Raw genomic sequence first — 20,622 nt, 5'->3', positions numbered from 1 at the left:
TTATTGTTGTTGTTTTACTGTCATTATAATGATGTTTTCCAGGTCAAAATAATTCCCTGTCATAAGAAAACATGAGGGGTTCATGTCCTTAGCTTTTATCCAATACATCAGAAGAAAAAATTTTTTCAAGGTTAAACCTGTGATTGTACATATGCCTTCCTATAATGAACTGAAATTGAAATGTATACATTAAGTGAAAGCCTAATGACTCATATTTAACTCAAGTAAAACTATAGTGTAAAAATAGAAATAAATCTCAACCAGGAAAATATTCAGAGATTTTGAATAAAATGATATGATATGTGGGATCTGCTTCAAAATAATCAATGGATTAATAGGGAAGAAGAGTGCAGAGAAGTGAGCAAGGGTATGGACGGAATAATAGTAGCCACAGGTCAGTAATTACCGAAGACAGCTAATGAACACGTGGGGGCTCCTTAAGCTATTCTCTCTACTTCAGCATTATGTTTGAAATTTCCCAAATAGGAAGTTTTTTAAAAAGAGATAACTTCTAATTGATAGATGGCTTAGATTCAATTCTTCAGTGCAAAGCCATGGAAAGAGTAAAAAAAAATTTGCTTAAAAATTGTATATGCACACACACATACATATATGTACATATGTGCATATATGTAATTTGAAATATATGTATATGTTTGTATATATACACACACATACATACGTGTGTGTGTATTTGAAACAGATTTCTACCGGTTTCTAAGCCAAGGTCTCTTACGTAACACTATAGCAAAACTATTAGTGTTATATATTCACATTAGAAAGTAAAGCATACTATCTTGGTTATTGGTAAATCTTGACTTATATATCCTTCTAGCTCTTTAGGTTAGGTATCTGTTTATTAGGGGTTGGAGGAAAAGTTAATGATCTATATCCCAAACATTGATTTCCACTGATCTCTACTAGCTAAGAGCAGGCAAACATTAAAGTATATTTCACACCAGTGTATGAAGAATGAAGTAATGCCCTTTATGAAGTCTATTTCCCTAACTTGGTCTATGATGTAAGAAATTTCCATGTTACACGAAGTGAACATCTTCAGGCAGTTAGTGAAGTACATCTGGAAAGGGCTGGCCCACTTGGGTAGGCTTGTCCTGCTTGGGAGGGAGTCTGCCTGAGGTCAGTGCCCCAAGCCAATGGTTCACATTCACAGTCACCTGGGGGAGCTCTGTAATAATGCAGATTCCCAGCCTCTACCCAAGACTTATTGAATCAGAATTTTCAGAAGTGGGATCCACAAATCTGTAATTTGAAGGACTTTCACTTTTCCTCATTTCTGATTCTGAGTGCTTAGGATTTCTGTTTCTGTTTTTTAAAACGTGTGAATACAACTGCTCACAAGGAGAGATGGGGAGCCTCAGGCAATGGGGAAGGGACAGATGGGGTGCAGTGGCAGTAGACATCTGTATGAATGGATTATTAAGGTCAAGGACTGCTTCTGGCCGAAAAAGCAGAGGACTGAAGGGACCAACGGCTGGAGCTTTGGTTTGGTCATAAGGCCCCTGACAAGTTTCTAAAATATTCTGGGTCTCAGTTTCCTCAGCTGTTTAAATGAGAGAAGGATCTGATCATCTAAAGCACATGACTGTCGTAAGGATACAGTGATGTAACAGACACCAAGAGCTGTTACAGGGAGAGGTGTAAGTTGAGAGTTTGGCCATAGAGACGGAGAAGTCCCGTAGTGTCAGCCCACCTCTAACGTGACCATCTGCTTGGCCATAGCTCTCTCCACCGCTTCGTACATCTGTGTGTTCTGGATCCCCAAGCCACAAAAGATGACAAAAGCTTCCAGAAACTGTTCATCATTTCGGTTGAAAGGCTTAATTTTGCCCGTGGTCTCCTCCATCTTATTAGCAAGTTGGCAAACCCCTGTAAGAATCCAAGAAGTCAAGCAAGTGTTACTATTCATCATCACAGTTCTCACTGACTTTAAGACACCCCCCCCCACCAAGACTGTCTTACACTTTTCTCTTAGGAATGCTTGGTATCTCCAAATAAGCAAATGAATCCTCACAAATATAAGCTAGAAAAGTCATCTGAATCAATTTACATGAGAACTTGTTTCACATAGCCCTAAATGTATGTTGTCTGTGTTCAAAAAATCCTAGAGTACTATTTTCTTCCAGACTCAGTCGCGAATTTCAGATCAGCTGAGTCCCCAAAGACAATTTGTCCTTTGGAGACTAATTGGATTTTTGTACATTTGCCAAGAGAGCAATTTTGATGCACATCAGAATTTTGGGTCACACAGACTGCCTCTCCTTACTGAGAAACCAGAAGTTAAATAACACAATTACATACAAAATAGAATGGATGAAACAGACAATTTACATAGACAGTCTAAAGTTTCAAATATGCACCTCTGCATCCAGGAGAATCATATTTCCAATCATTTTTGATACTACAAATAAATGCACATAGAAATGTCTATTTAGTGAGAAATAAAAGGAGAACTAATCTTTGGAGACAATCGTAACCTAACCTCCCAAATCCTGGCCTTTCTTAGAAAGTCAAACACGTAGTCGATATGAATAGAAGATTACATCAAATCTTTACTGAACTAGTTGTTCTATGGGACTCTGAGCCTAGTGGTCTCTGTGAGGAGTCTGATGACCTCCTACCTCTGGGTAACACACTGTTGTTAAAGTCCTCATCTCTTCTGTCTCTGCATATGTAATATAGACTTCCATCATGTGCATGTAGGTACAGTGCTTTAATACACACATGAACTCTAGTCTGCACAGTTTATACTGTGAGAAAGGTGTGCCCACGCCCATTTTACAGATGAAGAAACTGAGTCTCAGGAAGGTTAAGTCATATGCTCCAGGTCACTTAGCTAGTACGCTTATGTCTAAAATTGAAACCCCAGCTCAGCCTAGCCCCAAAGGCTAGTTTATTACCACACTGCTGCTCTGTGCCTTTTCACCCCTGTCAGATCATTGCTAGCAGTTCCCTGACTGCACTTTGCTTGCCCACACCTTTGCCTATGCTTTCCCGCTGGCCTACTCTGCTCCCCACTGCTCTCTTTCCTGTTGTCCAATAGATCCCTACATGCCCTTCACAGCGAGCTCCCACAGGCCTCCCACTTCCCGGGTGAGGCGGCCACTTCTCCTTTCTACCTCCTTAACTTTATCATTTGGAGTATCATGGGGGATTCTATTTCTGTCTTTCTTTCTGGACGTACATATCTTGGGCTTAGAGATTTTATTTTTTCAGTTCCACTTCCTCAGCCAGCAATGCCTGGCATAGAGCAGGACTCAAAAAATGTTTACTGAGTTAATGAAAGAATGAAGGATTGCGGCTCTGACCCAAACCACTTTCCCATGAAGACTATATTCTGTTATCTCTTATTTTTCCTGGAGCACAAAAGGATTTTATAGCGTCCGTGACGATGCATGGTTGCATATGAAATCCCTTTATTACCACTGGTGTGCACTTTATTTTTAACCCTACAAATTATCTGTATTCTCATGTTGCTCTTTTTTGTTTGTGGGAGTTTTTCTACTTTAGACAGTAAAGGCATCCTTATCTATCTGTATTAGTATGGCAGAGATTACTTCTCTAACACATTCCATTATCAAGAAAAATTTTAAACAAGACATAATGAATCTGGACACTGCAAGTAAAAACTGTGAGTAAATATGGCAATCGGTATTCATTACCTTAAAAGACCATGTCCCACGTACGGTAGAAACGCCTGGGTTATATCCGCCAACCTTTGTGAATCCCCAAATTATAAATATGGAACTGTTTATATAGGCTTCTGGCTATCTCCCAAATCACATTTTCTTGAGGGTCACGCATTCTGTGCCTTATCCTCACATCACAATGTGACTGCCTTTCAATCTTTACTAAAGCTTTCTCCTAGTTGATGGCCATTTTTCATAACCAAGATTTTTCTTTATATCACTGCATAAGATTGATTGCACGTATGGGAAGGAAAAGACAACCCGGAGGGGTTGAGATGTGGCCATCAGGCAGTCTGCTGGGCCTGGGACCGAGGTAAGGAACTCTTTCCTGGACAGCGGTTCAAATCTGGGCCTCAGCCAACAGTCACTGAATGAATATATTAAGCGGTATTAACTAATACTTCAGGAATTGAAAGGTACTAAAATGGCATGTTAAGTGTACAAGTAGGAAGAGTTGGCTGTAACAACCACAGCTCAGGGCAGAACAGCTAAAGTGTGTCTGTGTCACAATCCACCTCTATAGATACAGACACGCAGACACAGAGTTACGCTCAGGGCAAGAAAATGGGTAAAGACAAATTATCCCTTTAGGAATATAATTTAATCCTTCTTTGAAAGCAGTCACGTTTATACAGCATTCAAGACAATCCTGTTGATCTCTTTACACCCTTCATAAAATTTAATTCTATCAAACAAAAATACCCAAGTCGGAAAAAAAAAAAAAGCTATGAAGAAGAAAAGGTTCATAACAAACAAATAGGGTTCTTTGAGAAAATGTAAAGCTTGGGCCCGTTTACAGATGTTTTTCACAACTTATTCATTAAAGATCTGGAAGAGTGGATGAAGAGTACAATAATGAAATTTAAAACTGGTCATTTGAAATGCCACATCTACTAGTAAACCATATAAAATCAGAATCACTTATATATAAAAACAAAGTAGTTATTGCAGAACCAAAAATAAAACAAAATCACTCAACAAAAACCAATAACTATATACAAAAATAAAATAAAACATTCAAAAATATATTAGGAGAAAACCAAGAAGTAGTACAGTTAGATAGCAAACTATCAGTGTTAATATTAGAGTTCACAAAGTACTTGTCCAGACATTATTTCACGCGGTCATCACAGCAGCTCTGAGAGCTAGTTGGCACTGAAGGCATCTTTGGAAATTATGCTGAAGGGACTAGACAGTTTCTAAACACACACTTATGTTTCCTTTTCTATAATTCCAGGGATCAGATGTTGTTACCAACCACAGTTTTCCTTTTGGCCTCTTGGCAGAGCAGGGGGTCAATTCTTATATCCTGCTTGTGGTCTCCTGTCCTCTCTCCTGCACAACATGGGCTCCAAAATTAGCATCCTGTCTTGTTAATGTGTAAGACTTACCCTTCTACCCTTGTCACCTACCTTGCAAATAATTTTTTCCCACTTGTTATTTGTCAATTATCTTAACTTAGGGAGTTTTTTGGTTGTAGAAAAGATTTCATTTCTCAAGTAACTAAAACAGTTATCTTTTAAGTTTTCAACTATAGTGTCTTGCTTTTAAAAGAAGCTTCCCCATTTTAAAGTTATATACAAACCTATATTTTCGTCTGGCACTTTTACAGATTCATTCTATCACATGTAATCTTTTAATTCTACTTAATTTTTTCCCTAAATTGCTACTGGATTCTTGCAAAACATAAATAGTTATCCATTCTTTAATAATTTGAATTGTCACCTTAAATAATAAATTCATACTTATTTCAACTATGTACTTTTTTCACATTTAAATGTTATGAAATCAGTATGCATCCTAATCAATTGCTTGTCATTATGTAATTGAAATCATTTTTCTCTTTCTTAAAGATATATAAAATGGTGTCTTTCAACCAATGGCACCTTAGAAACAATGAAATATACTCTATTATGCACAGTAACACAACTGTTATATCAGACTTGAGTCTGCATTTAGACTTTCTACTGTGTTCCATCAATCTTGCCATCTCTTCTAGCACACATATAATACTTTTAATAATGTTACTTATACAGCATTATTTTAATTTCTGACAAGGCAATTCTCTATCCATCAACTCTGATTATTTTTATGCTATTCTTCCAGATGAATTTTATATATGTTGGTCAAGAACTCCTCTACCCCCTCAAAAAAAAATCTTATAAGGACATGTATTAAAATTGATATAAATCTGATCTGCAAAAAGTTAACATCTTAAATAATAGATTCTTATTGTCAGGAAATGTTATATCAGTTCACTTACTTAAAGATAACTTAAAGACTTTCAAGTTATCTAGTAGACTTTTATAGTTTTCCTCATATAGATGTTCCTATTTCTGACCAAGTTTATTCCTTGTTACTATTGTAAACAGGATGATTTTTCCATTATTATTTTCTAACAAATTTGTCTTGGCTTCTAAAAAGTTATTTTCTTTTAATAATTTGATAGCCAGGAACTTCCGCAAGTCTCTTTTTAGATAGATACTTTCAGCTGATTCTTTTAGGTTTTTTCATTCAACAATCATATCATTTTTTAAGTTATTTTGCCTTTGCGTTTTCCATGCCTCACCTTATTTCATCCTTTCCTGTCCTCTGATTGCTTTGGTAAGAATTTACTTTGGGCAAGAGTTGTTTTGTTTTGTTTTGTTAGTGACTTTAAAAATATAACTTTCTCAACTACTTCCATGAAAAAAAAAATTAACATCTTTATTGGAGTACAACTGCTTTACAATGTTGTGTTAGTTTCTGCTGTATAACAAAGTGAATCAGCTATATGTATACATATATCCCCATATCCCCTCCCTCTTGCGTCTCCCTCCCACTCTCCCTATCCCACCCCTCTAGGTGGTCACAAAGCACCGAGCTGACCTCCCTGTGCTATGCGGCTGCTTCCTACTAGCTATCTATTTTATATTTGGTAGTGTATATGTCAATGCTACTCTCTCACTTCGTCCCAGCTTACACTCCCCCCCTCCCCATGTCCTCAAGTCCATTCTCTACGTCTGCATCTTTATTCCTGTCCTGCCCCTAAGTTCGTCAGAACCATTTTTTTTTTAGATTCCATATATATGTGTTAGCATACGGTATTCGTTTTTCTCTTTCTGACTTACTTCACTCTGTATGACAGATTCTAGGTCCATCCACCTCACTTCGTTTCTTTCTATGGCTGAGTAATATTCCATTGTATATATGTGCCACATCTTCTTTATCCATTCATCTGTTGATGGATACTTAGGTTGCTTCCATGACCTGGCTATTGTAACTATTGCTGCAATGAACATTGGGGTGCATGTGTCTTTTTGAATTATGGTTTTCTCTGGGTATGTGCCCAGGAGTGGGATTGCTGGGTCATATGGTAGTTCTATTTTTCGGTTTTTAAGGAACCTCCATACCGTTCTCCATAGTGGCTGTATCGATTTACATTCCCACCAACAGTGCAAGAGGGTTCCCTTTTCCCCACACCCTCTTCTATGAAAAATTTTAAACTCTCCTTCTGTTAGTACTGGTTATTACCAATTTTTATAGAATTTCTCCATTCCATCAAAACATATTATTTTTTTGGTACATTGTATTATCTAACATCTTTTAAAGTTTCTTCTGTATCTGTAATTACATTTCCTTTCTCATTCCTATTTGTGTTTCTTTTATTTCCCTCATTATCTGTGTTTATTATTATTGTGTTTGCCCATTATCTCGTTTTACTATCCGCTCTCATTTCATAAATTTATCTTTTCAATTTCTTTGCTTATTTTCTTCCTATTTATTTGTTTACTTTGGGGGCAGCATAGAGGGTGAGAAAGAGAAAGGTGCTGTCTTTCTAATTTCTTCAGTTGAACACTTAGTTCAAATAACTTCATTATGTCCTAATTAATAATGGCAAAATATTTAAAGCTATATAACTCCTATATATATAGCTTTGACCTTGTACCTTGAGTTTTTATGTTAAATTGATACAACCACTAATTTTCTAAAATGCTATACTTTCATTTTGACTTTTGATTTCTTCTGTCATTTGGAAGAATGTTTTTCAGTTTCTAAGTGAGCTTTTTCCTTTCAGTTTATCCTTTTATTACACATTTCTAGTTTTAATGCACTGTGATCCATGACAGTGGCTGTCAATTCTACTTTTCAGAAATGACTAAGTTTGTGTTGCATGTGTGTGTATCACTAATATTTGTAAATTTCTGATGAATATTTGATAGGAATTTGTGTCTTTAAATTATGAAATATAAAAGTAAATATTTATATGCCAATTAAATCCATTTCATTTTCTGTATTAATCAATTCTAATGTTTCCTTATATTTTCCTGTACTGTAACATTCTATGAAAAGGGTACTAAAGACTCTCACTATGATCACCATTTTGTCCATTTCTCCTTGTATTTTTAATAGCTTTGGTTTTTGTATGTCAATGATGTTATTTACTTTATAGAAGCATTTATGACAATTACACTTTCCTCTGTGAATTTAACTTAATCAATGCAAAGTGATTCTTTATATTATATGTTTTTACCTTAAAATTTACATTGTCTGATATTGATATCTCTACTCAAATTTTTCCCATTCTGTGTAAAATGTATTCTTACAAATAGTATATTCTTCCTATCTTCTAGAAATTCCTCAATGTTTCTGGTCCAATAAAGGTTAAGCGTCTCTGTTTTCCAGGGCTACTATGAGGTTTCTCTTATTTTTCTATTTCTTCAATCAATTCTTGAAACTATAATCCTTATATTTATTTTTATTTTATAGATTTTCACTTTTATAATTTCAAGCTATAATCTCCTAGTTTTATTTTTTTCTCATTTTCTTCCCATTATTACTGCCCCTACAGCCTTATTTCCTGGCACTTATCACTAATCATAATTAACAATTCTTTAATTGGGAAAAACTGTATACTTTAAGCAATATAAGCAGTATGTACCATGGACGACACTGCACAGTGTAATATCTGCATTAGGAAAATCCTAGCAAATATTTTTAAAAACAAATGAATAGTTAGTGATATTGCCAAATGATATAATTTAATATGAAAAATAAAATTAAGGAGTCAAATTTAAACTTACATAATTTTACAATATTTACTTATGCCTTGGGATCATATTGCAACACATAGATGAGCAGAGCATTAGGACGGAAATCAGTTTAGAAAATATATTCAGTAAGAAATACATATTCCCCTCTCATACTTCACTGTCAAACAACGTGTGGTATAACACTATGATTTTTATTACTTTTTCACTAAAAAAAAAAAAAAAGATGAAAATGTAAGCTATTTAAAGTGGAGATGTTCTCAACAATATTTTTTGGATGGGAATGGAACTAATTTCTTCAAAATATGCCCTGAAATTGACATGGAAAATTTAGTCTAATAAATAGGGGATATAATTGGTTAAAATAAGTGAATTTGAATGAGGAAGTATTTTCTTAATAGTGTTGAAAACAAAGTGGTGGAAACACTCTGTGTTAGCCAGAGCACTGAGAAAACATTTGATATGAAAAAATACCTCAGGGAATACATTTGGTGATACAACAGGCCCCATACTGGTCTAATGTCTATAATTTCATCTAATTGTCAGTAATGGGAAAAAAAAGGAAGGGAAAGAAGATTACCAAAAACACATGGGCCCGTCTGTCTTTCTGCATGGAAACTCTGTGGGGATTCTGCATTAGAATTACATACTAGCAGAATCTGGTCTGTGTGACATGTAAGAAAAGTGATCTATGGCCATGATATTTTCCATGCTGCATCTGTGAGTACAAAGTATAGTTGAGAATTCAAATTCTCTGTTTTGTCACACTTATAAAGACAGCAGGGAACACTGGAAATATTCCCTCTTGAAATTAACCTGAAAATGCCCCCCCAGAAACCCCACCAGGGAAATCATTTTTTCTTTCTTTCTTTCTTTTTATTGGCAGGGAATTTTTCCTTTCCAAAGACAACATTTACTTACTTTTGACTCTGTTATCAAGCAGGGTGACACAAAATGTATGCCAAGAGAAGTCTGATTATTTCAACTGGTATTTCTTTCTTTGTTCACTTGTCTGAAACAGTGACAGGAACACAGAATGCGGATTCTGAAGGGATCTGAAAGGTTAGTTAGTTGAATAATGTGGCCATAACCTTTTTTTTTAAAAAATAAATTTATTTATTTATTTATGGCTGCATTGGCTCTTGCTGCGCACGGGCTTTCTCTAACTGCGGCAAGCGGGGGCTACTCTCCCTTGAGGTACGCGGGCTTCTCACTGTGGTGGTTTCTCGTGTTGTGGAGCATGGGCCCTAGGCATGTGGGCTTCAGTAGTTGTGGCACAGGGGCTCAGTAGTTGTGGCGCGCGGGGTCTAGAGCGCAGGCTCAGTAGTTGTGACGCACAGGCTCAGTAGCTCTGCAGCATGTGGGATCTTCCCGGACCAGGGCTCGAAGCCCATAACCTTTTTTTTTTTTTTTTTTTTGTGGTACGCGGGCCTCTCACTGTTGTGGCCTCTCCCGTTGCGGAGCACAGGTTCCGGACGCGCAGGCCCAGCGGCCATGGCTCACGGGCCCAGCCGCTCCGCGGCACGTGGGATCCCCCCGGACCGAGGCATGAACCCGTGTCCCCTGCATCGGCAGGCGGACTCTCAACCACTGCGCCACCAGGGAAGCACCCATAACCTTTTAAATGCTTAAAGGGAGAGTGGAGCCAGCCGGATGTTGTGAGCCCTATTCCCATCCAGGGACCTTTGCACTTCCCCCAAATCCTCTTACTTATCACATGTGTAAAGTGATGAAAAAGCCTAATGTATAACTTCCTTCGGCCACTCCCCATTCCCAGTTATTCCAAAGAGATGCTGCTGAGAAAAAGCGATGATGTGCCTTGATGTGGCAAGTTGCCACTCTGTCCTCCTTCTTATCAGAACTTATTAGTAAATGATGCATTGCTTCTGGAATCCATTTCACATTTTCAAAGGTCAAAGGCATCTTGTGGTAAGCTCTATACTTATATGAAAAAGCATTTTAAAGAAGTATAACATGGGAGATTGGGATTGACATAAATACACTAATGTGTATAAAATAGATAACTAGTAAGAACCTGCTGTAAAAAAAATAAAATGAAATTCAAAAAAAATTTTAAAAAAAGGAAGCATAACATTTATAATGTAGTTTTCACCTAACTCCTAGAATATAAAATTTTATATCCTAAACATTTATGTAGTTTCATATTGTAGGGCACCCTTGTCAGTTTTCTTCTGTTGTTTATATTAGAGATCTGATCGGTGATAATCTTGAAAAGAGAGCTGACATATGGATTCACTAGGCTCTACTTTTTTCTCTGAGAGCTGAGAAGCGTGCAGGTGATGAACAGCCTTCAGGGAATCGCCAGGCTGGTTTCCAAGAGGCTTTATGAGGCAATGCACTGGAGTCAGCAAGCCCAGCCCTGTAGGGTTACAAACTAGTTTACCATGCTGAGGACAGATCCCACTCTCTGGGGTAGAGAACAGTACCTAAGTTCACAAGACTGATTTATAAAACCAGAATAGTATCAATGTCCAACAAGAAATAGATCTGTCCCAGGAACCCGAGTACGCGCACCTGCAACTCAGCCCATTGCCTCAAGCCCAGTTCACCGATTTACAATGAGAAACAACTGGCAAAGCGAGCAGTGTATTCGAGAGGATATGAAGAATGCATTCTCTTCCTATGAGTTAACGTATCTTGGAAAGAAAATAATCAGAACAAGGGAAGTCAGACTGGTGGGTTGTTTAATGGCATAAGCCCATGTATCCATCTCACAGTGAGGACGCATGCCAGCAGACGGACTGGAATCACCGAGCAGTACCAGCTACAACCTGCTGCATCCATCGCCACGCAAGTGCTGGCCTTGCCAAGAGGTCAGCATACCCTATACACTGCTACAACCTTCTTCATCCATCTCCATGTGAGAGGCAAAGGTTCCCTGACTACTGCACACAACTGGAGAGGCACTTTCAATATTTGTCCTTTTTTCCTTCCATTTTCATGAACGATTCCCCCACACCCCCACACCTTTCTGACCAACACTCTTCTTTAATAAAATTACAGTCAAATCTTACAACCTGGAAACTCATCAGAATTTTTAAGGTGAATTTATATAGCTAAGCCTTGCTCCGTTAGGGTTTTTATTTAAAAGTTTAGCCTCTGTTCCAAGTTCTTGGGAGAATATTTAACAGTTCAGACTGTTTTCACAGTGTCAATCATGCACGATTGGCATATAAAACCTCACATTTTCTGTTCTACGTTTAATATAACCTGCAATGCCAAGAAATAAATATGTCGATAACAGGAAACATCATCTCATTTTTCTGAGAATGCCTCCTTCCACCATTCCCGCAGTAGACATATTTTACTAAACTTCATGTAAGAATGTAAACTCCCTGAGGCAGGGGTTTTTGCTTGTTCACTGACTTATCCCAAGTGCCTAAAGCAGCGGAGTGTTCAATGAATACAACCTACAATCTAAACCATGTATTCAAAAAAGAAAAACCAGAAACCAAGAAGTAAGGCCCTAAAACAATATACATCATCGACTTGATCTCCCTGTTTGCTAACTTTCAACACGTCATTCTTAAACCAAACTTCTATTGAAACAGGATTACAATTACCAAAATACATCATAGTTAATAAGATATTTAAGAAATGTTTGTTGACATTTATCAATATAAAATTATTTCAAAATTCTTTTATCATTCCAATTTTTATCTTTTTTTCAAACATTTTAGTCTTTAAATTTACACTTGAAAGACGTTTCTGAGAATACATGTTTTTCTTTAATAAGTGCAGAGTAGAGGTCAACAAAAAGGCTTTACCTATCACTTTATTCTTCTTTCCATTTTTTATAGGCGTACAAAGCAAACTTCTAATGCACTGCTGTTTTACATTTCCTGTGTTTTCATTCTAAACAAAAACAAAAACAAGACAGCTAAATATTATGAGAAGACTGTTTGTCCATTAGATGCTATAGAAACTATATTGGACCTCGGAAGCCACTAATATATTCATCTTTTATTAGCTGGAGATAACATCAGAGTGCAGAAAATGTACAAATTATAATGAAGTTCACATAAATGTACTATAAAGCAATTAGTCTTTACATTATTAAAAATACTAAATATCCTATTTTCTTTAAAATTTTTTTTCATATTTTCCATTTTATTTACCTGTATTTCTTTTATTTTCCATTTTAAACTCTCCAAGCAGCTTACAGTAATAGTAAGCAAAGTATTTATTCAGTTTCTACTATCCCTGTGTAGTGGATGTCTGAAATAACTTAACAAGAGGGGCAGAAGTCAAAAGCATTACACCACCTAGGATTCTACATGTTACAAATTTGTCCTTGTTTAGTTTTCCCACTGTTATCTATTGCCCATATCGCTAACGTTCTGAAAAGGTCTCCTAGGTAGGCAAATATAACAAAGTCAAGGCAGCTGCCTCAAACTGCAATGCTTTTCTGAAGTTAGATGAGAAAAAATACTAGAATTCAAAGTTTTCAGTGTCTGAGAAACTGACCCTTGTAGCTTTGCTCTCGAGGAAAACAGATATTCAGTTTTCCACAGAGCTGTTCACTGCGGTAGATTACCAACTATAGGCATTTAAGCCATATGAAACTTAATTGTTGAGGGTAAACTCAGGAACTCCAGCCATACTATCTAAAGAATGTCATTAAGTAGGTAATAGTTAAATTACCTCAAAATTAGTTTATGATAGTTCATTAATACATGTTTAAAAAACTAATAAAAGTACAGAGAAAAATACTCAAGTACAGATGATAACCTCTCAACAGATGTTATAAGCTGTTTTATTCTCCTTCCTCAGATCACGGAAAGCACAGATCACTCCCGAAGAGCCAATTCTAGGGCCAGTCCTTCAGTTACGAGTAACTAGTTTGGGACTTCCCTGGTGGCGCAGTGGTTAAGAGTCCACCTGCCAATACAGGGGACACGGGTTCGAGCCCTGGCCCGGGAGGATCCCACATGCCTCGGAGCAACTAAGCCCGTGAGCCACAACTACTGAGCCTGTGCTCTAGAGCCTGTGAGCCACAACTACTGAGCCCACGTGCCGCAACTACTGAAGCCCGCGTGCCTAGAGCCCGTGCTCTGCAACAAGAAAAGCCACAACAATGAGAAGCCCCCACACCGCAACGAGGAATAGCCCCCGCTCACTGCAACTAGAGAAAGCTCACACAAAGCAATGAAGACCCAACGCAGCCAAAAATCAATAAATAAATAAATTAAAGAAAAAAAAAAGAGTAACTAGTTTAAGTGCAGATCTGATAGGAAAACAACCTTCAAGCTCCAAGTCTAAAATTGGGTTACTTACTGTCCAGGGAAATCTTTTATCTTTACTGACATCTGGGATATTAAGTGGTTCCATAGTATTTTTGACATACTGAGCATACATGTAATTGATTCTGTTCGCATCACGTTCCCTGTGGAGATAACAGAGATGAGTTCTTTCTGTGCAGTGAAAAAACGCAGGCAAAACAGAGTCAAACAGATGATTATAAGAGAAACACACCAGTCTTAAATTATAGAGCAAAGCGTATATCTTAGTTGGAAAATGCAGCTTTAAACATATTTGATGATTTACAACTTTGGTAGTTACTATAACTGAAATGCTTTGAAAAAACAAAGACCCACAATTTTTCAGCTATCTAAAACAAGTTTAAAACGTCATTAAGTAATCTTATTACCACTGTTAATGGGCATGTTGATTTTTGTGCTGTTTAAAATCCATATGAATTTTCCCTATGTCTTATTTTCTCATCAGTTTATAGAATGACTAAAGTCTAGTGTCTGTTTTTACTTCCTCAGTTATTTATTTAGTCTATCCATTCCAATAAAACAATCTTTTACACATTTCAGACCAAGGGAAAAATCGAGCAGGCCTAGAAGAATTTTATTAAGCTCTTCTCTCTTCTTTTTTCTGCTTTAAATTGAAAAAAAATTTTTTGAACTTACAACATTTTCCCAGTTTCTTGCTTAACAGGTTGATCACAAAAGGTTAACCTGATGTCACAGGGTTCATAAGTGCAGTGCCAGTAATGGAGTTGGGAAAACAGAACAGAACGCATCTTTTCATCCGGAAACTTCCTATGTTCCTTGGTGATGGGAATGAATTCCACAAAGAGGGTCAAGTTATAGAAATTTACTCCAGCCATAAGTATGTGCCTGTATTAACTGTAAGATCACCAACTGAAGAAAATAGGAAAGTCTAATAGTGGGAGACATTTCAAAATAAAATATGTGCCTCAGGAAAAATGTCCACTTGGTCTGAGTTCTCCAAGTGCTGATCTTTTCCTGTCTTCCATCCTTCCCACTCAGCCTGCCAAACTGCTTCTAGGACAGTGGTTTCAAATGATGTTCTCAATCACTGTGATTCCACAAAGATTCCTGAAGTCGTGGCCTCATTCCTGGCCAAGATAATTGAGTCTTTCCTTTCTTTGCTGTACATTTTAGGTTAACAGTAATTTGGTCAAATCAGGTACTGGCCGTATGTCCAGTATTATATACAAGTGATAAAGAATGAAAGGGAAATGACAATAGTAACACAGGAATACATGAACTTCAGAATGAACATTTTCTGAGCCTAGATTGATAATGTGGGAAGGCATGCAAAATGTCAGACACATCAGACCTAGGACATTCCTGGGTTTCTATTTCATACATATTATTTGGGTAGAATCCCAAGAAAAGGTTATAAGTGTAGGATGTAGGTTAACAAAACTGTTTTAAAACCACAAATATTTCATGGACAGCAAAAGTCTCACGAAAAGAAAACAAGAAACTGCAGTAAAGATAAGAAAAATGAAAAGGTAGTTACAGAGAGAAAGAAATACACTGGAGAGGATATCTTTGTCCAAACCTCTTTTAAAATGATGATGATGATGATGATGACGACGACTTTTATTGTTCTTATCATCATCGTTATGTCAACAGTGGGAGATAGATGAAACCCAAATAGTTAAGCAACTTGCCAGAGATCATAAATTCAGATGTATAGGCATTGATACAGAGAAGCAGGAGTATTAAAATTACTTTTAAATCAATAGAAACCTAACTCTTTTTTCAATTCCCTGAAAATTTTAAGTTTTCCTGATGGTTACTTTAGTGAAAAATTAGTATTAGATTTATTAAGGTTATGTGATAGCATCTTATCTCTTACTCTGTAAAAAGTGCTAATAAATTCTTACTTCCTCCCCTCAATAACAAAAGACTGAGCACTTCGTCCATGAGAGTCACCCTTAGCATCATGGGGAGACAAACTTCTAGAGGTCAGTAGCTGTCATAAGGCGCTTGCAATCTCGTAGAGGACTGTGACAGAGAATGAATAATAATACAATGTCCAGTTGCATGTCCTCTTTGAGCAGAGTCTAGAGCAGAAGCCCCCAGCTGTCCCTCAGTAACTCTTCTCCCTTTCTCTTTATCTAGACACATGGCCGCTGAGGATAAAGACTACATTTATCAGCCACCCCAGTGGCTTGGGATCATCATGTGACTAAGTTCTAGGCAACAGGATGTAAGTTCTAGGCAACAGGAAATGTGACTGCTTCTAGAAAGCTTACCTAAAAGGCAGCTGATGTATGCTCTCTGTGCCTTCTTTCCCTGCCCCCCATCCTACCATTTGAAACGTGGATATGAAGGCTGGAGCTGCATGCTGGACCCTGAAGGGAAGGGCCACTCCCTAGAGATGCAGAGTAGAAAGCCTGCAGGTACCTGGGTCCCTGAGGCCTTTGTAGAACAGAGCAGCAACACAGAGCCTGAGCTGCCTGACTCTGGGTCTTTACAGGAGAGAGTAATAATATTGCATTCTTATTTAAGCTATTTTTACTTTGGGTTTTTATGATTCACACTCAAACCTAATCCTGACTAATACAATTGGTAACAATGAAAGCGCCACATGTGGAGAAGATGGACAGATAACCCCTTGGTGGAGTGGGTTGGAGAAGACGGGGTATTAGGGAAATGCGCAAAAGGCTGGTAAGATTTAAGGATGCATAGAAAGACATCAAGAATGAAAAGGAGGGTGAAAAACAGTATAAAAACATCGCTGAAATGGAAGAGTTCTAGGTATATTTGGGAAACATTAAACAGCTACAGATTGTTAGGAATAAAGTGATGGTTTCAGGCTGAAGATGTTAGGACAGGTAGTGGATGATTTTGAAAGTGCAATGCAAAGGGATAGGATCTTTCTTTAAATAACAGGAGTATTCTGGTAGCCTTGCAAATGTGCCTCTCAGACCTACAACTGCAGGAGACCTAAATGACCAGTGTCTCTAGTCACTGTGCTCTCTGAAACCCAGGACTGTGTTTGTACTGCAGACACACTTCCCAGGGCTGCTCCTGGAAAAAGATGGAGCACACACAGCAGGGGCACGAAGGTAGCCCAGGCTTGGGAGACCCAGGATGCTTCTGACAGGAGGCTTTGGCTACAGAACTCCCCAACAGCCTGGCCAAACTTTCCTTAGAACTGCTCGGCTGCCTAAGACACTTCCACACAATGCTCTTTCCTTCTTTACCCTCTCTTTCACTCTGGGTCAGACTTGTGTGGGGAGCTCACGGCTCTCTCATCCCCTCCCAGCTCCCTCCCCCTTTACTCTCACATGGGGTTCCCCTAATAAATGTCTTACACATTTAATCTAGTCTTGGCATCTGCTTCTGGGAAGGCCTGGGCTAACTCAGACCTCTAAGGTTTTTTGCACAGTGGATATCGAGGGAGGTGTACGTGAGTACATCCTTGGGAAGACAGTCAGGGACACGAAGCTTGGAAACGCTAAGAAACTTCTGTGCTTTTAGATGTAAATGGGAATCACTTCAGGCTATGTGAACCAAAGACAGAAAAAACACATCAAAGAGACACAGAAATACTAACACTTACTGACTACTTACTATGTGCTGGAAATTTTCTGAAGCATTTTATGCGCATTAACTCATTTGGTCCTTTCTACAATCCTGCCATCAGTATCTCCATTTTACAGATGAAGAAACTGAGGCTTTGAGAGGTTAAATAATTCACACAAAGCACTACAGCTAGTAAGTGGTGGAACTTAAGTTTAAATACAATCAGTCTGATTTCAGAGTCTATACTCTTACACTCTGTATCTACCATTTTTTAAAGTAGTAAAAACCTTTCTACTATTTTAAAAATAGTAGGTGTTACTGTATTTAACTATAATTGTTTTCCAATATAGTTATAACTAATAAGTATTAACTAGTATACGTATTCCAAGAAAGTGAGCTTAAAGGAGTAATTCTATGTATTTGTCATTTTATGACAAAATGTGCATTTAAAATTAACATGAAGTTAACTGATATGGAATTATAGCACTAAAATACCTACTTCTTAAAATTAAGAGCTAACATAAACTGTACCCCATCACACTCACTTTTTCCTTTGAATCGAAGCATAGAAACTCTAAAACCTCCCACCATCTAGAAATGAGCTTCCCTTCTGAATTCTTGGGTGACCCAAACTCCAACAGTTTACTGTGCTTTATCCCAGTGATGATATGATTCTAACAATTATGTGTAATGTTCACCCTGAATATTTTTTATTTTTACACTTAACATTTCAAAACTGTCTTCAATAAATTATTTTAATTTATAAAAGGTAATTAGTGGGTTGGTTGGAAAAATACCAAACTGATACACAACTGCCTAAAAAGGATGATTTGCTTACTGCTAACATCATCAAATTGCCTAGCACTTCATCTCATGGAAGAGTGTTTGGATTGACAAAGTGTTTAATAATGAGAATTGGAGAGGCCTAAATTCTATCAATTTTAGAAACATAATACAGAATCCGCTGGTCAAGTGTCAATACCAGTTAGTCCTTCAAAAAGCTGAAGTTACTAAACACCATTTTAATTCGGAGTTTTCACAAAATTAAGCCTGAAATCTAATTTTATTAAAATAAAACCATATTTACATCACTATGAGGACTTTTATTGCATCATTATAATAAAGGCTAACTATTAGCTAATGTAAGGCACTGGTATTGAATAATTTTCATTACTGTAAAATCAGTTAATGAATCAGTTTAAATGATCCATGTAAATTAGTCTCTTTTAAGGTAACCACCCTGACCTATTTATCCTTTATAAAACAATCTTTATACTAAGACTGTCTTGGTATAATTTTTAAAAGTGGAAAGATATCTTCCATTTTTCCTACAGAGAGGGAACGTGGTATTCATCAGAAACAAAGTAAAAGTGCTAACAAAAGATCAAGATGAAATAAATAAATAAATAAATACTAAGACTTAAATATATATATAGTAGGACCTCAGTTTTTTTTTAATGCATATTGACCAGTAGAGGTCACTATCATACCAAGTCACGGGCTTGTTCAGCTATCAGAGAAATAAGAGGACTTGTCTGACTTCATAACAAAAATCAAATGTGAATAAAATAAAATAAAATAAAATTACACAGGCATATGCTGCTATACAAATATTCAAAGGTAAATGTAGATAATTCATCATTTTATATAAATATTTTTCTTTTTGGCCATGCTGCACGGCTTGCAGGATCTTAGCTCCCTGACCAGGGATCAAACCCAGGCCCCAACAGTGAAAGTGCTGAGTCCTAACCACTGGACCGCCGGGGAATTCCCATCATTTTATACATTTAATATGCATTATCATACTGATTTTCCTACTGTCCTCTGGATATATGTAAATTCATAAATATACATGTATATATTTCTTTTTTTGTCTATATAGCAATTTATTATTTATGCAAGCCAAATAGTAAAATAATCAAATATTTACAGGTTTAGAAGCTTTCTAAAATGTTCTTTATAAAAAGCAACAAAAATGTATGGTATCATAAAATCAAAATAGTATCTATTAATGCTCCTCCTAAGAATAAGACTTCATAACTGACCTAGGCAGTATAGCCCAATACCAGTATTTAAGAAAGATACATACATACTCTCCAGGACATGTGCATATTATCACATATTCAAAAAGGATTCAATTTCAACTAAAACAATGTCAAATATGCCAGAAAATATACACACAGAAGCTTAGAAAAGAATAGATGTGGAGACGGGATATAAACTTCAGTTCACTACCAGCAATGCCAAGAGGGAAATAAAGATCAGCTATTCTGTTCTAACTTTGTGAACCAAAAACTCCAGCGTAGCAGAAAATCTCTGGGTACAGATACCATGGTTTATGTACCCTGACTACCCATCCCACGCCCAAGTCACCAGTCAAGGCCTAAGTTAGGTGTACCTTCTGAGCCAAACCCATTCCTTACCTGCCCCCAAGTTACATTTGCTCCTTTGCTAATTCCTGAAATTCTTTTAATAGAAGAAAAGGTCTTTCATATTGTTAAAATAATCATATTGTTAAAATAACAGTCTTGAAATGAGTTTTGATTTAAATATAATCACTTAAACTAACAACTCTAAATCACTGTAGTCAACAGTTTCTCCATCTTGATGGGGAACACGGAAGAGGACAGGAAATGCGAGAAAAGATAAGAGAAGAAAGGAAAGGGTACAGAGGGCAGAAGACAGCTTCTGCAGACCTCACACTGATCCATGGGGTCAGTCTTAATTAGGAGGGTCGGAACAAAACCAGGCTGTGCACTTAAGTATTTTGTTCTTGCAGTTGCAAACTCAGGCACTTTATATGATCTACAGAGGTGATTTTCATTTTACTTTGTTTCCAAGTTTTTATCACAAACATTTTCTTCCAATTTTTTATGATGAACTTTTGAAATACATAAGAAAGTTGAAAGTAAAATGAATATCCTATTCCTAAATTCAACAATTTTTAATGTTTTGCCACATTTGCTATATCTATATATGTATGTGCAAACATTTATTTGTTTAAATACATGAATTTAGATATATTTACTTATTTATTTTTGGCTGAACCGTATTTTATTTTATTTT

General features: G+C 36.9%; 1 protein-coding gene and 1 long non-coding RNA gene across 4 annotated transcripts in view; one reads left to right on the top strand and one right to left on the bottom strand.

The window, feature by feature from the left end:
• The window catches only part of LOC137223460 (uncharacterized), a 31,671-nt gene extending 14,318 nt beyond the window's left edge, over positions 1–17,353 (top strand). The window contains exons 3-4 of the long non-coding RNA XR_010942884.1: positions 13,532–15,989; positions 16,147–17,353. This is a non-coding gene — a long non-coding RNA (uncharacterized lncRNA). The remainder of the gene's footprint in view (positions 1–13,531; positions 15,990–16,146) is intronic.
• PDE5A (phosphodiesterase 5A) overlaps positions 1–20,622 on the bottom strand; it is a 142,544-nt gene that overhangs the window by 53,773 nt on the left and 68,149 nt on the right. For all 3 annotated transcript variants that reach the window (XM_067735194.1, XM_067735196.1, XM_067735195.1), the window contains exons 8-10: positions 14,036–14,144; positions 12,526–12,613; positions 1,712–1,887 (exon numbers count right to left, since the gene is read on the bottom strand). In XM_067735194.1, the coding sequence (XP_067591295.1) occupies positions 1,712–1,887; positions 12,526–12,613; positions 14,036–14,144 (373 nt within the window). The remainder of the gene's footprint in view (positions 1–1,711; positions 1,888–12,525; positions 12,614–14,035; positions 14,145–20,622) is intronic.

Source organism: Pseudorca crassidens, chromosome 4, assembly GCF_039906515.1.
Source record: "Pseudorca crassidens isolate mPseCra1 chromosome 4, mPseCra1.hap1, whole genome shotgun sequence".
Taxonomy (NCBI): Eukaryota; Metazoa; Chordata; class Mammalia; order Artiodactyla; family Delphinidae; genus Pseudorca; species Pseudorca crassidens.
Note: the sequence above shows the minus strand (reverse complement) of the source record. Positions and strands in the feature narration are given on the sequence as shown.